At 42.2% G+C, this 19274-nt stretch overlaps 1 protein-coding gene across 6 annotated transcripts in view; it reads right to left on the bottom strand.

Annotated features, from left to right (window-relative positions):
* Pank2 (pantothenate kinase 2) overlaps positions 1-19274 on the bottom strand; it is a 34013-nt gene continuing 14739 nt past the window's right edge. For 3 of the 6 annotated variants that reach the window (XM_032904243.1, XM_032904244.1, XM_032904246.1), the window contains exons 3-6: positions 12151-12327; positions 8588-8711; positions 3121-3246; positions 1-528 (exon numbers count right to left, since the gene is read on the bottom strand). In XM_032904243.1, the coding sequence (XP_032760134.1) occupies positions 478-528; positions 3121-3246; positions 8588-8711; positions 12151-12327 (478 nt within the window). In that variant the 3' untranslated portion in view covers positions 1-477. Of the gene's footprint in view, positions 529-3120; positions 3247-8587; positions 8712-12150; positions 12328-15904; positions 16159-19274 lie in introns of all 6 variants that reach the window. The other 3 variants (XM_032904241.1, XM_032904245.1, XM_032904242.1) reach the window with 2 other exon arrangements.

The raw sequence follows: 19274 nt of genomic DNA, 5'->3' as shown, positions 1-19274 counted from the left end.
TTTGCAGAAGCTTGAAATGACCAATTTCAATTCAAGTGTGTGAACACAGGTAAACATGGCCCAACCCAAAAAGGAAGGCGACCTCCAAAGGCATACTGATGAGACTGATAGACTCGCACACACTTCAACAGCACAAGCAGTCAGCTGCTGGTGGGGGTCCAGACAGCTCCACGCATATTCAGTGGGTGATGCTGGGTTTCCAAAGTACCTCAGGGATTTATGCTACCCTGAAGAACACCTTATAAACAGCAAATCTCCACACTGCCTAGATGAGGTGGGGGTGGGGGTGTGAATTGTGGGGGGGGGGATGATATCCTTACTGAATGCTAATTTAGACAAAACTTTAAGAATTTATCTTGATGTCTTAGAAAAATACATTTGCTTCTTGCTCTGATTTGAATAGTACACGATCATAAAACTTGAGTCTCTTAAAAAATATATATATATCCACAGATGTCAGGAAGTCCTCTGGGTAAGTCAGGGTATCTTCAACAGCTCAAGGAGTGCGCCAACAGCTCCAAAATAACCCTGAAAATTGACACACCAAAAGTAAGATTTTTTTTTTTTAATTATTTTTAAATATGTGTGGGGAGGGGTAGTATGCATGTGGGTACAGGTGCACAGAAGCCAGAAGCATCGGATCCCTGGAGCCTGGGTTGGTTAGGCAGTTGTGCAGCAACTAGAGTACAGACAAGCAAACCTCAGGTCTTCTGCAAGGCCACTGTGCTGTCAGCCACTGAGCAATCCCTCCAACCCAGTAAGGTCACTGGCTCCCACAGTTATGATTACTTTATTAAATAAAGCTAGCACGCCCCTTTAACACCTGACCAATTGTCTCCCAAGCACAGAGAACCTATCCAGTCTGGAGAAGCCCTAAGGAACTCTCTTGCAGGGAAGGGCTGGATGTTGGAAATGCCCAATAAGAAGAGAAGACATTACAGCAGCTGAGGGAAGAAAGGCTCAGGTCTGGCAAAGATTTTGTGCTGCTTAGTTTTTTTATTTTTATTTTATTTATTTATTTATTTTTTTAATTTTTGTCAACTTGACACAAACTAGAGTCAGACTGAGGAGGATAACCTCAATTGAGAAATGCCAATTAGCCTGGCCTGTAGGTGAATCTATTTGGCATTTTCTTGATTAGTGATTGATGTGGGAGGGTCCAGCCCACTCTGGGGTCCCACCCCTGGGTAAGTGGTTCTGGGTTCTGTAAGAAAAGCTGAGCAAACCAGAAGAGCAAGAAGTAAGTTTCCCCTCACAGCCTCCGTCAGCTGCTCCTCTCTGTTCTCACCCAGTCTGAGTTCCTGCCTCCCCTTCCTTTGACGGACTGGTCATGGAGGGATATATGACCCAAATAAACCTTTCCTCTCCAAGCTACTATGGTTATGGTGTTTATCACAGCAGTAAAGTCCTAACAATGACAGATAGTGGTCATCTTGTCCTGGGGCAGGGGCCTGTACATTTCCAACAGCCAAAGACGGAAGGTGAGGAGAGACACTTAAGTTTAACCACGGAGGATGAAAGCCTGAATGGACTGGAAGAGAGGGAGGTAAGCTCAACTGCCTAGTCTACAGAGTTCCAGGCCAGCCAGCTACAGTGGAAACTGCCTCGTCTACAGAGTCCCAGGCCAGCCAGCTACAGTGGAACTCAGTTTAAAAAAAGAAAGAAAGAAAAAAGATGCATGCCTTACTGTCTCCAACAGTAAAGAGTGGGCTCAAACAGGAACCAGAAACCAAACCAAAAAACAAAGGATAAAAACTATTAAATGAGGCAAAAACCTCACCAACAGAAAGAGGACGGAGTCAGAAGAATCATAGGAAGAACTGACGACACCAGTCTCTAGTCGGACATCAGACATTAAAGTACTGCAAGGAAGAACGGCTGGGCTGGGCTGGGCTGGAGCAGACCACTAGGCTGGAATAGAGAGCCAGGGTTCGATTCCCCAGGACCTCCCAAAACAACAACTGGGACAGGAAAATCCTCACATCCTAGAGGTGGATTCCAAAGAACACACTAAATATTCTAACTAAAAAGGTCCCAGTTCCTCTATTTCTCAGTTACAAAAGAAAAACAAACAAACAAACAAAAAACAAACAAAAAAAACCAAGGCAAATGGTAGGAGTCACACCTAAGCAAGGAGGGACAGACAGACAGGCAATGCTCAGGAACCCATCACACCCAACCCAAGGGCGATTCAGCCTTAAGCGATATAGCCTCTAATGTCTGAGGTTTACTTTATAATGAAAGATAAAGTAACAAGAAAAATGGACAACACACCAGGTTACATTAAACCAAAACCCAGGACCTACTACTGAGTAAAGAAAAAAGCTGCAGTGGGGTCTTTACCGCCGTGGAAAGGATTAGGTAACAAAGGTGAGGGCTGAGAAGCAGGCAGACTATTACCTCCAAACTGTTCAACCAATGCCTGCTCAGCCAATGCCTACTCAGCCAATGCCTTGCCTTGAGAGGGCAGACAAGTACCTCAGAACCCAAATAACGACTGGCAAGGGCAGACATCAGCATGCAAGTGAGAAGCCTGACTATAAGCAAAGGAGCCAAGAACAAATGGCCAGGCTAAGCAAAAGGGAAAAATGAGCAAGCACCAAGAGGAACGAAACAGAATCCATGACGTTTTGACTGCAGGCCGAATTCCCTTTATCCAAAATGCTTGGGACCAGAAGTGGTTCTGGTTTGGAATATTTTAATGTATCTGCATGGACTAACTGGTGCACCACATCTAATCCCAAAACCTCAAGTTGCTGCCCAGAGATGTTTCATCTGTGTAGATGGAGAGGAAGGAAAGGACGCTATCCTAAGAAACTATTTCCCACAGTTACCTAGAAAACGGTTCAACCCAGCCGGGGAAGCAGAGATGAGGGAGGCTGTAGAAAGTTAAAACCAGCTTGACCTATAGAGCAAGTTCCAGTACAACTATGGCTAGAGAGCAAGGCCCTGATTCAAACAACCACAAAACTGTGTAAACTAGCCCAACACTCCCCTCAGTACACTGGGAACGAAGTCTTCATAGTTATAGTCAGAACAGGCCGGCCACTGCAGCCCAGGCCAGTCCTTTCCTTCTGTACCCTCGTGTCTGCAGGACAGTGTCAGAAACAAGTCACTCACCTCGTGCTCTGAAAACAGTGCTTTGAGCTGCCCCTTGGACCAGTAATCCAGAGCATACGCCAGAAGCCTCATGGCGATTGTGTTGACTCTCAGGAAATTGCCGACAAATACGACCTGGTTAATGTTCTGAGCATAGAAAAGCAACAGTGAGTTCACACCCTGAATTCTGTTTCCTCACAAAACTAAACCCAGCACCATCATGCAATTTTTCAGCAGCAATTTGACTGATGGATCAAATTCAATCCAGTTGGCTTAATTAGTGAGTCCAGGTCTAATGAGATTTGATATTTAGACAATACTGGACCCACTGCAAGCTTGCCCCAAAGTGTACACAGAATGATTTTAAAAAAAAAAAAAGCTTGTATTAAATATGATAAACAGCAACATTACTAAGGAAAATTTAACAGTAAGTAAGCTAAAAAAAATAGTACAATTCCTGATTAATTTTGCCATCCTATTAGATTAAGATACCCTAGGGCATTAGTGAGTGAGTGAGGATCAACTTTAGGTTTATCTGTGAAGGTACTTACAGAGTTTTAAATCGGTGGGTGGGGGCACTCTGAGGAAAACAGAAAGCCAGCTGAGCACCAACATTCACCACGTTCTCTCTCATTCCTGGCCCATCCATTTGCGATCAGGAGTCTCACATTCACACTGCCACAGCACAAGCAATTCCTATGGCCACACCTTCCCCACCACTAGTTTAAATAAATACTTCGTCCCCTAAATTGCCCTTTACAGAAATTTGCCAACAAGAACAGGAATACGGAGAGACTGAGACAGATACCTCAGTAAGTAATGGTACTTGTTCTGCAAGCATGAAGGACCTGAGTCAAATTCAGCACCTACATAAGAAGCTAGACAGGCTGCACTTGCCTGTAAACCCAGCATTGGGGGTCCAAGACAGGTAAGATCTGAGAGCTTGGAGCCTATGTCAAGGCGGGATGCAGAAAGGTAAAGCACCCTGCTTCCAGCCATACACAAGCACGGGTATGCACAGCTGCACATTCACATGTATGAAAGAGAAACAGAGGCACAGAGAAAAGAGAAGAGAAAGGAATGAGGGAGTGAGAAAAGGAAGGATATCTCTAGAGAAAAAAATAGAAAAGCAACCAGAAAATTGGTACCAATGGGCCAGTGAAATGGAGAAACAGGTTAAAAAATGCTTACCTCAAACCCTTAAGGCCCAGAACCCACATAAAGGTTGTAACCCAGAACCAACTTCACAAGTTGCCCTCTGACATATGAAAGCATGATATGACACATGTATATTCCCACCCCATAATAATAATTACACTTTAAAAGAAACTGGTACCAAGAAGTGAGGCTATCATTGTGATAACACTGACTGTGGTCCAACAGGCATTCTGGGCTGCTAGAAGGATACAGGGAGGGCTGGAACATGAAGCACCATCGAAGAAACGTGAAAAACAGGCAATTTGAAAGGAGCATGAACTGAATCCTGTTAATGTGACTCTGTTAAAGAGATTAGTGCCACTACAGAGAAACCAGGGACAATACATCAAGACAACAGAAAGAAAGACACTCTGAGGTTAAGACCACACCATCAAAAGCTCCAGGGCATAACAATGGAATCTTACTTAAGAAACTCTCATAAAAAACAAACAAAAAACCTAAAACAAAACAAACAAAAACACTACCTGAACACATTAGTGACACCTTGCTCCAAAAGTTCTGACTGCTTTCCTAGGTTCAGACACCCAAGGCCTCGGTCACGGTTGTAAATGAAGCACAGCTACGTGTGGAGCTGAAGGCAGGAAGCAGCATGGTATTATTTTGCAGGTATCACAATCTCAGAGTTGGTGGTAAGATGGCTGGCTGGGTAGTAAAGATGAGGCCTGATAAGCCAAGTTTGATTCCACATGGTAAGAGGATGGAACCAATTCTCAAAAGTTGTCCTGACTTACACAGCCTCTGGCATACAAACACAAACACACACTGTTGACATCTCATCTAGGCCCCACCCTACAGGTACCTGGCAATAGTCAGGTAATGCCTGACTCACTATAAAAGGGCCTGCTTGACCCACAGCACCCCCCTCCCCCATCAAGCCCTCTCTTGCTCTCTTCCTCTCCTCTTACTCCTGCTCCCTTCCCCCTTTCCCCGTCTCTCCTCATTCCCCTCCCGAATCTTTCCACATGCTCATGGCTGGCCTCTTCTCTACTCTCTTCTCTCTCTCTCTCTGCCTTTCTCTGTCTACTACTCCCTCAACTCCCCTCCCCATTCCCTAAGTAAACTCTATTCTATACTGTCTGAGGCTGGTCCCTCGGGGGGAAGGAATACCTCACCTTGGGCCCACATAGGCACCTCCTTCCCACACTGCAACTCCATCAAACATACCCCCTTCTTTTTTTTTTTTTTTTTTATCATTTTATAAAACACAGCACATACCCACTAAATCAGTAAGTAAATAATATTTTAAAGGATGCAAAAGCTATGGAGTCACCAAGGCTCTAGACTGCTAACGGAACCAAGCAACGTGGGACAGGGTTGAATGGAAAGTCTGCGTGGCAATGTAGACTTGAAAAGAGTGGAGATGCCAGGAACAAGAGTTATTTGACAAGGAAAACTATAGACTCCATGTGAAGTCAGCTCAAGAGAGAAACTACAATTGCCACCAACAATAGCTAAAAGAGAACTATGAAAGCCTGCTGGAACCTGAAATCATGAGCCCACAGTCTGTAATTTCCTTGCTATGCTCCTGTTCCTCTTTATGGACTAGAAATGTTTATTCTGCCTTACTATACTGGAAGTTGTACTTTGGGTTTTGATTTTTATAGAACCCCACCATTATTCGACTATGGAAGTCTCAGAACAAACTTTGTTTTGCTTTGTTTTCTTAAGACAAGTTCTTACTATGTAGCCCCAGCTAGCCTGAAACTCACACTGTAGGCCACGCTAACCTGGAATTCAGAGATCTGCCTACCTCTGCCACCCGAATGCTAGTTAAGATTAAAGGTGTGGTTCTCTATGTCCAGCTTCAGAACCACGCCCGCTGCCTTACTCAAATAAATAATGCCCTAACTATGCAAGCAACTCCAACTAAATGCAGTGGCCACAAAACAACAACACAAACAAAAGCATGAAAGTAGGTGGGAGATTTGGGGTAGAAGGCAGCTCAGTGAAAGACAAAAAGTAGTTGCTGAGGACCATATGTGATGTGAAAGACAGACTCTGCGGCCATTCTGCATAATGACAAAAAATGAGACATTAGGGGTAAGAAGTGGAAGGTTAGATTTAAAGTAAGGTATTTGAGTGTCATGTTGACAAGGGATAAGCTTGAGAGGGCAATACTGACTGTCAGCATAACTGGAGTTGGAAGCATCAGAGCATTAGTGTGCAGGCCTTGGCTGTGTCTATGAGGGCATCCCCAGAGCAGTAACTAAGAAGACTTGCCTTCAAAGTGGTAACACCATCCTGCACTGAAAAAAAGGAAAAAAGAGACACACCAGCTGAGGGCCAGCATTTATCTGTTCCCTAGCACATTCAGATATAATCAGCCTCACACTCTGCCACAAGTCACTCTACCACCGTGCCTTCCCTACCATGATGGACTATGCCCTCATAGTGAGCCAAAATAAATCCTGCTCCTAAGCTACTTTTGTCAGGGATCTGGTCACAGCGAGGAGAAAAATAACTAACCCAAAACAGGAAGACACAAAAAAGTCTGACTGAAATCCACCCACATCACCAGGAAAGCTGTCCAGCCATCAGTGCTAAAGATGCTGCTCTAAATGGGCACACGCCGTTCGAAGCCCCTCAGCAATCTACTAGGCTTCATTAAGCACGACCATGACGGAGGGTCACAAGGTTTGCTCTCACAAGGGAAGAACCATATCAAGAGTAAAACAGCCAAAGAACAGATTCATACTTCTAAATACTTACCACAGTCCCTACTTCCAAGAAACCAAATGCCCAGCTCTATTTGAATAATTACGATGAAATAAAAATCTGATCAAACATACAGTCATAACCTAGGGGGACAGCTTAGTCAGTAAGTGCTTGCCATGCAAACATGAGGCACTGAGTTGAATTCCCCTGAATCCACCAAGAAAAGCAGCAGCAGTGGTAGTGGGTTTATAATCCCAGCACTAGGGAGCCAGGTAGGCAGATCCTAGGGCTTCACTGGACAGTCACCCAACAAGTTTCAACCACTGAAAAGACTTTGTGTCAAAAAATAAGGCGAGCCAGGCATTGTGGCACACACCTTTAATCCCAGCACTAGGGAAGCAGAGACAGCAAAATCTCTAGGAGTTTGAGGCCAGCTTGGTCTCCTTAGCCAGTTTTAAAAAAAGCTGGGCAGTGGTAGTGCACACCTTTAGGAGTTTGAAGCCAGCCTGTTATACAAAAGAGGTTCCAGAGTAGCCAGGGCTACATAACCTGTCTCAAAAATCCAAAACCAAAGGGGTTGGGGATTTGGCTCAGTGGTAGAGCGCTTGCCTAGCAACCGCAAGGCCCTGAGTTCGGTCCCCAGCTCCGAAAAAAAAAAAAAATCCAAAACCAAAATAAACAAAACAAAATAAACAAGGTGGACAGAGCCCAAGGAACGCCCTAGGCTGTCCTCTAACGCACGCATACACACACTCACACATACACAAAGCATAGCCACAACTATGTATTACAGTTAAAAGCATAAAATGTATGCACAACAACTAAAATTTTAGATACTTAAGCACAGGAAAGAGAACATATAATAAAAGAGTGATGTTATTCAAATGAAGATGGAATTTTAAAAATCTGGTGTATAGTAACTTCTAAAATTTAGACAAATCCTTTTGGGTCTTAAGGTCTCCTTTTAAAGCACATGTCTATATTATTAAAAGAATAATTGTAAACCAAAGTGTATAAATAGGGACAAGCCATAAAGCTGCACCAACTGGATCCTAGATCCTCTTTCCTTAAGGGCAGCCCATTCTTGGTTCTTTCATAGCCCTGTACAATGCTGCTTGACCTGAATGCTACAAGGCAGCACTGTAAAGAAGCTGAAAGCACGAAGACAGCTCTGCTGAGGTGGAGAAGAACCAAGGTGGGCCTTCCTCTGACCGCTCAGTCTTCTCCCAGCTCCAGTGGCTTCCTGTGGCTTCCTTCCCATACCTCAACAGCACCCAGTAAACACAGCATCTAGTCACCATTGTGATCCATCATTCAGCCCATCCCCAGCTCAAACCTGGCCTTCTTCCTGGCCCCTCTAGATTCTCCTCAAAGAAACCATTCACCTCCTGCAGCTGTGCTCATCTTCAGGCGGAGACAAGAGTATTGTGGGAGATGGGGGACAATCAGTGAAGAGGAATCTGAAGAGTGTGAAGTTCACATTTCAAGTCTACCCCATATAACTACATTTCGGCACACTTTAAGAAGACAGACACTGTGTAAGGTTGGGGTAGAACCCACTTAGGAAAGTCAGCATTTTCCTTAGAGTTAACAGAACAATCTCATGTGCCCTTACTTCATTAAGAGCACACATTCTTGCTATGGAGCCAATGTTGTTGGTGATGGTGATCAAAGTTGCTCTGGCAAGGTCTTCCTTACTAGCAGCCTCTCTCTTCTCCTTGCTCATCATGTTTCCAAAACTGTGGTGGAAGAAAGACATTTCACTGCTGAAACAAAGGCAACACAGTCCAGTAACTTCAATGTTACTTTTCTAGGATAAAATGACTTTATAGCGAGTCTTTTATTACAGAATGATGGGAACATCCACTAAAAAGAGCCCACAAATTACTCTAAATGAGCAGGTAACAGTCCCTGCTTGTACTAAAATTCAACTTTGGTACCAGATAGTTCCCTATTCAAGAGCATCCAGTACATTCCCCGAGAGGCAACACTGCTTGATCTACCAGCAGAGGGTTCTGGGAAGACATCTCTTATCAGCGGGTCATCCCTATTGTGCAACTGTTCTATTCAGATAGTCACAGTCACATCTAGTATAGAAAATTCATTTGATCGGCAAACAAATGAAAAACAGCTGAGGCCCACAGTGAGCTACTGAAGTTCTAGACTGCCCTAGAAAGTAAATAAAAGACTTCAAATTTCTTGACCAGCAGAAGGACTACAATAGTAACTGTGAACAAAATCCAAGGACAAGAATAAGGAAGAGATAACCAGTGATTAAATGCTGCTAATAAAACACAATCTATTGTTATTTATCCAGTGCCTATTTCTCAGCAAGTTAAGTTACACATGAATGCCTTTTCTATTACTAAAAACCAAGTACTTTGCTGTGCACGCTAACACACACCTTTAATACCAGCACTTAGAAACAGAGGCAGATAGATTTCTGAGAGCCCAAGGAGAGCCTGTTCTACATCACAAGTTACAGACCAGCCAGGGCTACATAGTGAGATCTTGACTCAAAAACAGAACAAAACAAAAATTACATGTTCTCTAACACAAAAATACAAAATTACATACCTAGGGGAGCTGGAAAAATGGCTCGGTTTAAGTGCACTGACTGCTCTTCCATAGGACCCTTTCAATTCCCAGAACCCACATGTCAGCTCCTAAGTTTCTTTAAGTATCTAATTTCAGTCCTAGGAAATCTGATGCCTCTTCTGGTCTCCATGGGTACCTGGCATGCACATGGTGCACAGATATAAATTCAGGCAAACACCCATACACATAAAAGCAATTATTTTAAAAACTACATACCTAAATAAACAGAATGAAATATAGAAAGCCCAAGCTAAGCATGGTGGCATGGGCCAGCATCTCAACACCTGAGCCACCAAGACAGACCTGGGCTTCACAACGAAATCTGGACTCAAAAACAGCAAGAGGAAGATGGAGAAAAAGACTTCCATTTTTTTTTAATAGAATTAAAGAGAACTAAATAGGCATATACTTAACAAAAGAAATACAATGCTGGTGTACTAAAATCTTTTGCAGTTTAAAGATAACTATCACCTAAAGAAATGGAAAGAAGTCTATCTTCCTGAACCAAAGACTTAACAGTGTTAAGCTGGTAATGCTCAGGTCTATAGAGATGGTTCAGCAGCCAGAAGCACTTGCTCTTGTAGAAGACCCAGGTTCTATTCCCAACCCCCAAATGAAGGCTCATAACTGTGTTTCCAGATCGAAAGCCTCTTCTGACCTCACATTCACCAGGCACATACTGGGTACACATACATATATCCAAGAAAAAAATTTTTAAAATAATTAAAAATAAAAGTTGGCACTACTTCTTAAACTGGTCAACAGATTCAACAAAATCCCTATTAAAATCCTATCTTCTTTACAGATGATGCCAAGTTGATACTGAAACTCATACAGAAAGTCAAAGAATTCAAAACAGCCAAAATAATCGTGGAAAGAAGAACAAGTTAAAGAGCTTGTGTCCTGTATGTCTGCCACTCTCCCCTTAAAAACTTAGTGCAAGGCTGCAGTAAACACAGGGTTGTGGTACTGTCTAAAGACAAAATACAGACCAGCATGAGAATGACAGTCAGAATTCAACTGAAACATTCAGAGTCAATCGCTTGCTGACAAAGGGCTCAAAAGCCTAGGGAAAGAAGTCTTTAGCAGATGGATGAGCTGGACCAATGGAGAAACACCATGCAAAAGGGAGAATACGGAGCTCTACCACAGACTATACAGGAAAGCTAACACCAAATGGGTCAGACATTAATGTCATTATAAACTCTTAAAAGTGAATCCTCACAATTTTGATGGAGCAAATGACACTAAAATCAAAATAGATAAACACATAAAGACAGATCTCACCAAAACTTCTTGCTGGGGATTGATAACATTTTCTATAATCCCAACACCCATGAGGCAGAGGCAGAAAGAGACTCAATAGTCTGAGGCCAGACAGGCCCACACTGAAACCCAGTCTTAAAACAGCCAAATGAGGCTAGATATGTAGCCTATCAGTAGAGTTGCTGGGGCTGTAAAATGGTGTGGTCACATTGGGAAGTAGTCTATTAGTTCTTCAAAAGATTAAACATAAAGTCACCATGCAGCACAGCAATTTAATTCCTAGAGATCAAGAGAAGTAAAGCAGGGCACACTCATCTTTAATTACACGGCTCTGGAGGTAGGCACACGATCTTGAGTTAGAGCTCAGCCTGGTCTACAGAGTCAGTTCCAGGATAGCTAGAGCTTTAAAAAAAAACAAAACAAAAAGGGGTTGGGGATTTAGCTCAGTGGTAGAGCACTTGCCTAGCAAGCGCAAGGCCCTGAGTTCGGTCCTCAGCTCCCAAAACAAAACAAAACAAACAAACAAACAAACAAACAAAAACCCTCTGAATCAAAAAACAAAGCTAAACTAAAACAAACAAAAAATAAAATTAAAAACCCGTCCAAAGACAAGCACACAGGCCTTCAGCACTACTCATGACCACCGGAAAAAAATGGAAACAACCCAATGTTTACTAATAAATACATAAAATATGGCATATTAACAATACTCAACAACAAAAAATTCTGTAAATATTATACTAGGGAGATAAGTTGGTCATGAGAGATGCCATAAATATGATGCCATATATATGAGAAATGTTCAGAGAAGGCAAATGCATAGAAAACAGCAGCTTTGAGAAGGGAAAGGCTAAAACAGAAGAGTGATAGCTATGGGCTGTGAAGTTTCTTTCTAAAATGATAAAAATGTTCTGAAACTGAGTTATAGTAATAGTTGTAAAATTCTGTAAATATACAACAAATCACTAAATTATACATTTTTAAAGAGATAAGTGCTGTGTATACCAGATTAACCTCTAACTAACTATGAAGCAGAGGATGATCTGAAACTCCTGCTCCTCCTACCTCCACTGCAGGACTGGGGTTATGGGCAGGTACCACACCCAGTGTATACTGTGCTGGGGACTGTTCACTAGTACAGGGCTTTATAGACAACACTAGTATGTACTCTACTAACAACTACATCTTCAGCTACAGTTTAGATGCTTTAAACAGATAACTTTATAAGTTACATGTCAATGAAACTGTTTAAAGTAAAACATACCTAATAGGATTTTAGTCCTGTACTTCTTACTATATTACATATTCCCTTACCTTGAAGCCACAGCCCAGCCTGGCAATCCAAATCTCTCATAGTCTCCTCCATAAATGTCTCGAACTAATTTGTCCACTTTGGTGCTATCTCCACGAGACGCCATCTCAAGAGCTTCTTCAAAAGTACTACAGCCGGTAAGAAGACAGCAGAGACCAAAGAAAGTTCCTCCTCCAAGACTATGATTAAAAGCAAACAATATAGTATTTTTAAAACACAGGAATGGAAATGTTGGATTTAAGAACCCCAAATCAATATTTACGTATCAGTCTAATCTTGCCTCAATTAAAACATGAGTGACACCAATAAGGTTTGCAAGAAGATAAATACAAGTGCCTCAGAAACACAAAATGCAGTCACGTGACCCAACAAAAGTGGAAAAATATATACAGCCCATCTCCCTGTATGTGTCCCCAAGGAGGTCTAGTCCTGATGAGTATGAGAGCCCCAGGTACACATACGGCCAGCATACCCAGTGTCGTGCTGACACCTTCTATATTCAAGTGCAGAACAACCTCTAAAGTCATTCAAGCATCTGTCATCCTAGCCCACCAGACTCCACTACTGATAATTGTTGCTTTCCCAAACTACTCTCATTTGTTGGCTACTACTCATTAGGCAAATGGCTATTCACATCCTCAGTTCCTTTGTTTTCAAGTAATCTCTGAAGCTTAACCAAACATCTTGTTTCTTGTTCATCTACTCCTCCCTTTTAAAATCATTTTTCTAGTTATCAGTACCTCAACTGCTAGATCCAAACTTCTGTGATTAGACCTCATGATCAAGACAACACACAGAAGAAAAGAATTTATTTGGTTGGGGGCTCATAGTCCCAGAGGGTTACAGTTGGTGACCATCACGGCAGGGAGCATGGAAGCAGGCAGCCATGGCACTGGCCCAGTAGCTGAAAGCTCTTATCTTGAAACTCAGGGCTGGAGAGATGGCTCAGCAGTTAAGAGCACTGACTGCTCTTCCAGAGGTCCTGAATTCAATTCCCATCAACCACATGATGGCTCACAACCACCTATAATGAGATCTAATGCCCTCTTCTGGTGTGTCTGAAGACCGCTACTGTGTACTCATATAAAATAAATAAATCTTAAAAAATAAAAAAGAAGAAAGAAAGAAAAAAAAGAAACACAACATGAGGCAGAGAGAGCCTAACTAGGAATGGCTTGAGCTCTTGAAACCTCAAAGTCCATCTCCAGTGATACAACTCCTTCAATAAGGTTACCCTTCTTAACCCTTCCCAAACATTACAACCAACTGGGGACCAAGCATTCAAATATGTAAGCCTCTCAAACCACCACTCCCTGGCCCTCATTGGCTTGAAGCCACATCATATGCAAAAAGTAGTTGGTCCACCTTCAAAAGTCCCCATAGTATTTCAGTCTCAACACTGCTTCAAAGTCCATCCACATCTCCTCTGAGATTCAGGCAATCTTCTAACAGTAACGCCATGTAAAAGCGAAAGCAAAAAGCCAATCATGTACTTCCAACATACATTGGCATAGACTATACATATTAGCTTTCCAAATGGAGGGAGAAACAGGCAGACTGAGGAAATATTGAATCAAACCAAGACTAAAAATCAGAAGGACAAACTCCAAATCCTGTCTGACCGCACACTTCTCTCTCTTGGGCTAGTTCCACACCCTGTCTGTAGCTCTCTTTGACAGTTATCTGTCCCAATGACTCTGACATCTCCAACATCTTGGGGTTTCCTTGGCAATCCAGGCTTCACCTTCATAGCTTCACATAATAGCCACCTCAGAAACAGGCAGGGAATCCTTGGTGGGTTTCTTTAACCATGGAGGAAGAGTCCACACAATCCCTTTATTCATATATGCATCTTGACTCTAAAGCCAGAATGGATAACTGCCAAGCTGGGCTGCCTGCGTGGGAAGAGGCCCAGGTCCCTCCTTGAATTACATTTGCTGCAGCTTCCTTTGTTGATAAGAGCTGAACATTTCTGAGGCATTTCCTTCTTACAAGCTTGAAAGCTTAGCTGGGCAGTGTTTGCCCTGGAGGTACCCCTCTCATTCATTCCCATCAGACCTCACCTTATCTTTCAACACAGGCTTTGGTTGCTGCATTAAATCTGATACTATTTTTCCAGTTCACACTATGTTTTGTATTTCTTTTTGTCCCAATTGTTCTTTTGCACTATAGTCTGTGTAACAGTTACCACTAATAACCACAGGACACAGTATGAGGCTGTCTTGAAATCTTCTCAGTCAAAGAAAATAAATCCATTACTTTTCAATTTTGTCTCTGGCAACTTTTTAGGACAAGGGTAAAAAGCAGCCACATTCTTGCCAAAATATCACAAGAACAATTTCTACCCAGTTGCTTATATTGTTCTCCACTGAATTATTTTTTTGGGTTGTTTTGTTTTGTTTTGTTTTTTGTTTGAGACAGGGTCTCTCTTATCAGCAATTCTCAACCTGTGGGTTGTGACCCCTTTGCGGGTTGAATGACACTTTCACTGGAGTTGTCTGAGACCATGGAAAACACAGATATACTGTTACATTATGATTCACAACAGTAGCAAAATTAGTTATGAAGTAGCAACAAAAATAACTTTATGGTGTGGGGGGGATGTCACTACAACCTCAGGAATTGTATTAGAATGGCAGCATTAGGAAGGCTGAGAACTACTGCTCTGTATACAGTCCCAGCTGCCTGAAACTCATTTTGTAGTCTGTGCTGGCCTTGAATTCAGAAATCCTCCTGAATGCTGGGATTAAAGGATGTGTCACACCTGACCCCCTCCCTCCTCTAAAACCTCTTGAGTTGGGCATCCACAGTCAGCACCGCTCTCAGCACTGTTGTCTTTGAAGCTCCTACTAGGATGACCCTATTCAGCCCCGCTTACAGCATTTAACCACTTTCCCAATCCAAAATCCACATATTACACCAAACTACAGCCCACTCCCCGGTACCATTGCTGTGGTAAGACGCCATAACCAAGACAACTTATAGTAGAGTTTATTGGGGGCTTATACTTAACAGCCCCTGACCATCGTGGTGGGAACACAACAGTAGGCATGATAGTAGTAGTTGACAGGACTGGTACTTGAGCAGTAGCTGAGAGCTCACATCTCTGGACACAAATGAGGAAAGAAAACTAACTGGGAATGGCTTGAACTTTTGAAACCTCCAAGCCTACCACAGTAATACACCTCCTCCCATAAGGCCACATTTCCTAATCTCTCCAAAACATTTCAACTACCTGGAGATCAAATATGAGTCTATGGAGGCCATTCTTATTCAAACTACCACACACCATCCCAGGAACATGCCCTGGACACCTTATACCATCCTCTGTTATGAATGCATGCATGCCCATGCTAAAGCAAATATGCATTATGTGCACAAAGTCTACAGGTTTCAAAGGAAGGACTTTCTCTTGCTTTCTCTTCCAAAGGGCTACGTGGTTAACTTCAGGTACTCTATATATGCACACCATAAACTACGGATGCAATGACAAGGCAACGCTTTATTGAAATAATAATAAAAACCCTAAGTAAAGAGGGCAATGCGCCCTGGGTTCGTCCCCAGCTCCGAAAAAAAAAAAAAAAAAAAAGGAAAAAGAGGGCAATGCTATCAGAATGTTTAAAGAGAAGCAGCGTGCAGTTGCATAGTTTCAAAACTTTCAATCTTTCACATAACTTTAGTGAGTGCTGTTGTGATACCTGACAATTCAGTGACCTATTGTATCAAGCATAGACAATGGCTATATGAAGGGTTTACCTGGTGCCTGTGACCCTCTTATAATTATCCTTGGAATACACGGCTAAGATGCTAACCCCTGAGCCGATGTTCACCAGAAGCAGAGGGTATGGATTTTTCAAATCAAATGGTAATTTCTGACATTTTTCAGAATCAGCAGGGTTTTCGAAATAATAGCACTGTGACCGTCCATTGAATCCAACTGAGTCAATGTATAAAATTCCTTTTATTAAGCAATCTAGTTCATCCAGTTTTCGAAGCTGAAGGTCACCTATCTGTAATAAAATAAAAATGTAATCAGACTTTCTAATAAACCAACTTTTTTTTCTGAAACAAAGTATCACTGTGGCCTAAGTTGGCCTCAAATTCTCTTGCCCCCACTTACTAAGTAGTAGGACTACAGATGTGAGCCACCACATCTGGCAACCAACAGAAAAAAAATTAATTCCATTTTAAAAGACATCTCTACACTGAAGGAACCATAACAGTGCACCCATAAATGTGTGACATTTGTATACACTTTGTAGAGCAGATCTGGGGACAAGGAAAAGGAGGATGGACCAAGACAAACTCTAGTTCCTACAGACACAGATAGTCTACATACAAACCACTGTAACTGTGAGATGAGCAAAGTCCTAAGTGAACAGCAGAAAACAGGACCTCTGTTGACAGGAACAGTAGAGCAGGATACAGTAGAGGCCATGGCTTATCAGAGTACCTGGCAGCAATGGCAGAATCATAAAGACTGGTGGCATGTTGAATGGAAGGATAGCTCAGTTGGTAAGGTTTCTGTCACCCAGCAAGAAGAACTGAGTTCCATTTTCTACACTCATAAAAAGCTGGGTGTGGCCAGGTGGTGGTGGCACATGCATTTAATCACAGTGCTTGGGAGGCAGAGGCAGGCAAATCTCTTGAGTTTGAGGCCAGCCTGGTCTACATAGTAAGTTCCAGGACAGCACAGGCTACACAGTAAAACCCTATCTCAAAACAAAGAAAAAACTGGGTGTGGTGGCACACACCCGTAATACCCCAGTGCAGGGGGAAATCCCTGACCAGATAGTCGAGTCTAATCAAAGAGCCCGTGTGGACAGCTCCATAAGATAATACCAAGGGTGACCTCTGGACTCCATGTAAGTGAGCACACACTCAGAGCATGTGTACATGTACATGTGTACACGTACGTACAGACACACAAACACCTACCTTCAAAAAGACCATCTAAAGCTATCAAGCAGTATCAAAGAAACCACATCTTACTACTACTTAATAGCCTGAGAAAGAAACTGAGGATATAATTTAAAGGTAGAGTTCACCTATATGCATAAAGCATGACACCCTGGGTTCAGTTAAAAACAACAACAAAAAAACAAACAAACAAAAAAACCCCAGAAACGACCTACCTGAAGTTAAAGGAATACAAAGTGTCCAAGAAAAGCAGGACTTAATTAAAGTCAAGCCCTGTGGCACGCACCTGTGATCTCTGTACTAAGGAGGGAGGAAGCTTGGCAGTTCAAAGCCAGACATGAGATTTCCAGCTCAAAAGAAAAGAAAGAGAAAATTTCTTTCTATCTAATTGGTTACGGTTACAGCTTTTTGGAAGAGCAAAACTTAGTATCATCAAGTTCAAATCCTTTCATCAACTTAATTCTTTCAAATAATAGAAAAATGTTAGCTTATTATTATTATGTGGGAAATACAGCAATCCTACCTAAGCAGAGAAAATGTCAAGACATACTTAGTCGAATCAGAAACTATAAACTATAACTAGCTCTATCTTACAATCATGTCTATATGTACATGTGACATACAGTTATGCATAGCTACTTAAATACATGAATACATAGTAACTCAAGAACGGCTGATTAGTTTGGGAGTTGACTAGAAGATGCTAACACATTACAGAAGTGGTGATAGCTCAGTCACTGAAGAACCCAATTCGCTCCTCGCTCCTGTTTTAAATACTCATTCAATTATGTTTATTCTCAGTTTACTGCAGTCTACTGTGAGCAACAAAAGTCAGTAACTTCAGATGAATTCTTATTAAGTTCTCTTCCAACCAAACCCACTCTTTAATGATGACCACTGTCACTCTATCTGACCATTCTCTCCCTCAATTAAGGTAAGTCTGTGCTGTGTCAGCATTTTCATTTCTACACTAAATACCAGTCCACACTGGTAGACTAATTTTAGAACCCAAGTCGTTTTTGACACTGAATGTCAAATCAATTTCTCTTTCCCAGAATTTGTTATTCTGAAACATGTAACCAACTTTGGCTAATTTGTGGGTTCTTTTATCTCCCACCCTTCTCCACTCCCTTTTCCACCCTTTCAATGAACCCCATTAACACTAGACAAAAGAGAAAAAAGGATAGAGAGGAAGACAACGTTACTGTTAAACTTCTTCAAGTTCCTTGGAGCAAGTTTAATCTTCACTGTCCACACATCTAATTTCTTCTCTGTGCGGGACTACTCAACAAACTGCAACTAACAGCAGCCCCACCTCTGGATGCCAAACCATCTAGACACCCTCTCCAGTGTCACGCAGTGGCAGAAACTATCTGCAGCTGGCAAAATCACACCCCTGCTGAGGCAAATCACAGTCAGCTGCTGTGGATAATCTGAAGCAGCCCCAAAGCCCACATTTGGGATTAAAACAAATACATATTATAATGTATCTGTGTTTTTTGAAGAAACCAAAGTTCTCACTACAGAAACATCCTACTGAGCTACTGTTCCTAATGAGTCTCAACACAGATGTCACACTAAGGACTCATCTGCAAATATTCTAATCCAGCTTACTCAGAATGTGATTCAGTATCAAGAGGCAAATTCAGGATCAGGAAAACCTGAGGCAGTCATGGTGGCACACACCTTTAATTCCAATACTCAGGACACAGAGGCAGGTGGATCTGTGTGAGTCTTGAGAGCAAGTTCCAGGCCTCCTAGAGCTACATAATGAAACTCTTGTCTCAAAAAAAAAAAAGAAAGAAAATCTGACTCAGTATAAAAGCAGTCCAATTTAAAAAAAAAAAATTACAGATTAACTATTTTTCAGTACTAATACACTCGAAACATTTCATTTCCCATGCTTTGTCTGTCTGTGTTGTGCGTGTAGCATGTGCACATGTGGAGCTTGAAAGCCAGCATCCAGGCTTTCTCATAGCTCTCCCCTCATCTTTTTAGTCAAGGTCTCTTACTAAAACTACTAGCACTTGCTGGATGCCTAGACTGGCTGCACAGGCACACACTCAGCTTTCTAATGTGAGTGCTGAGGATTCAAACTCAGGTCTTCATGGTCCAGTGGCAGGTACTTTACCCACTGGGTCGGTTCCCAGCACCGTTCCTTCCTTCCATATAGTTTTCATAGAACATGAACAGAAGAAACCCAATT

Source organism: Rattus rattus, chromosome 5, assembly GCF_011064425.1.
Source record: "Rattus rattus isolate New Zealand chromosome 5, Rrattus_CSIRO_v1, whole genome shotgun sequence".
NCBI lineage: Eukaryota > Metazoa > Chordata > Mammalia > Rodentia > Muridae > Rattus > Rattus rattus.
Note: the sequence above shows the minus strand (reverse complement) of the source record. Positions and strands in the feature narration are given on the sequence as shown.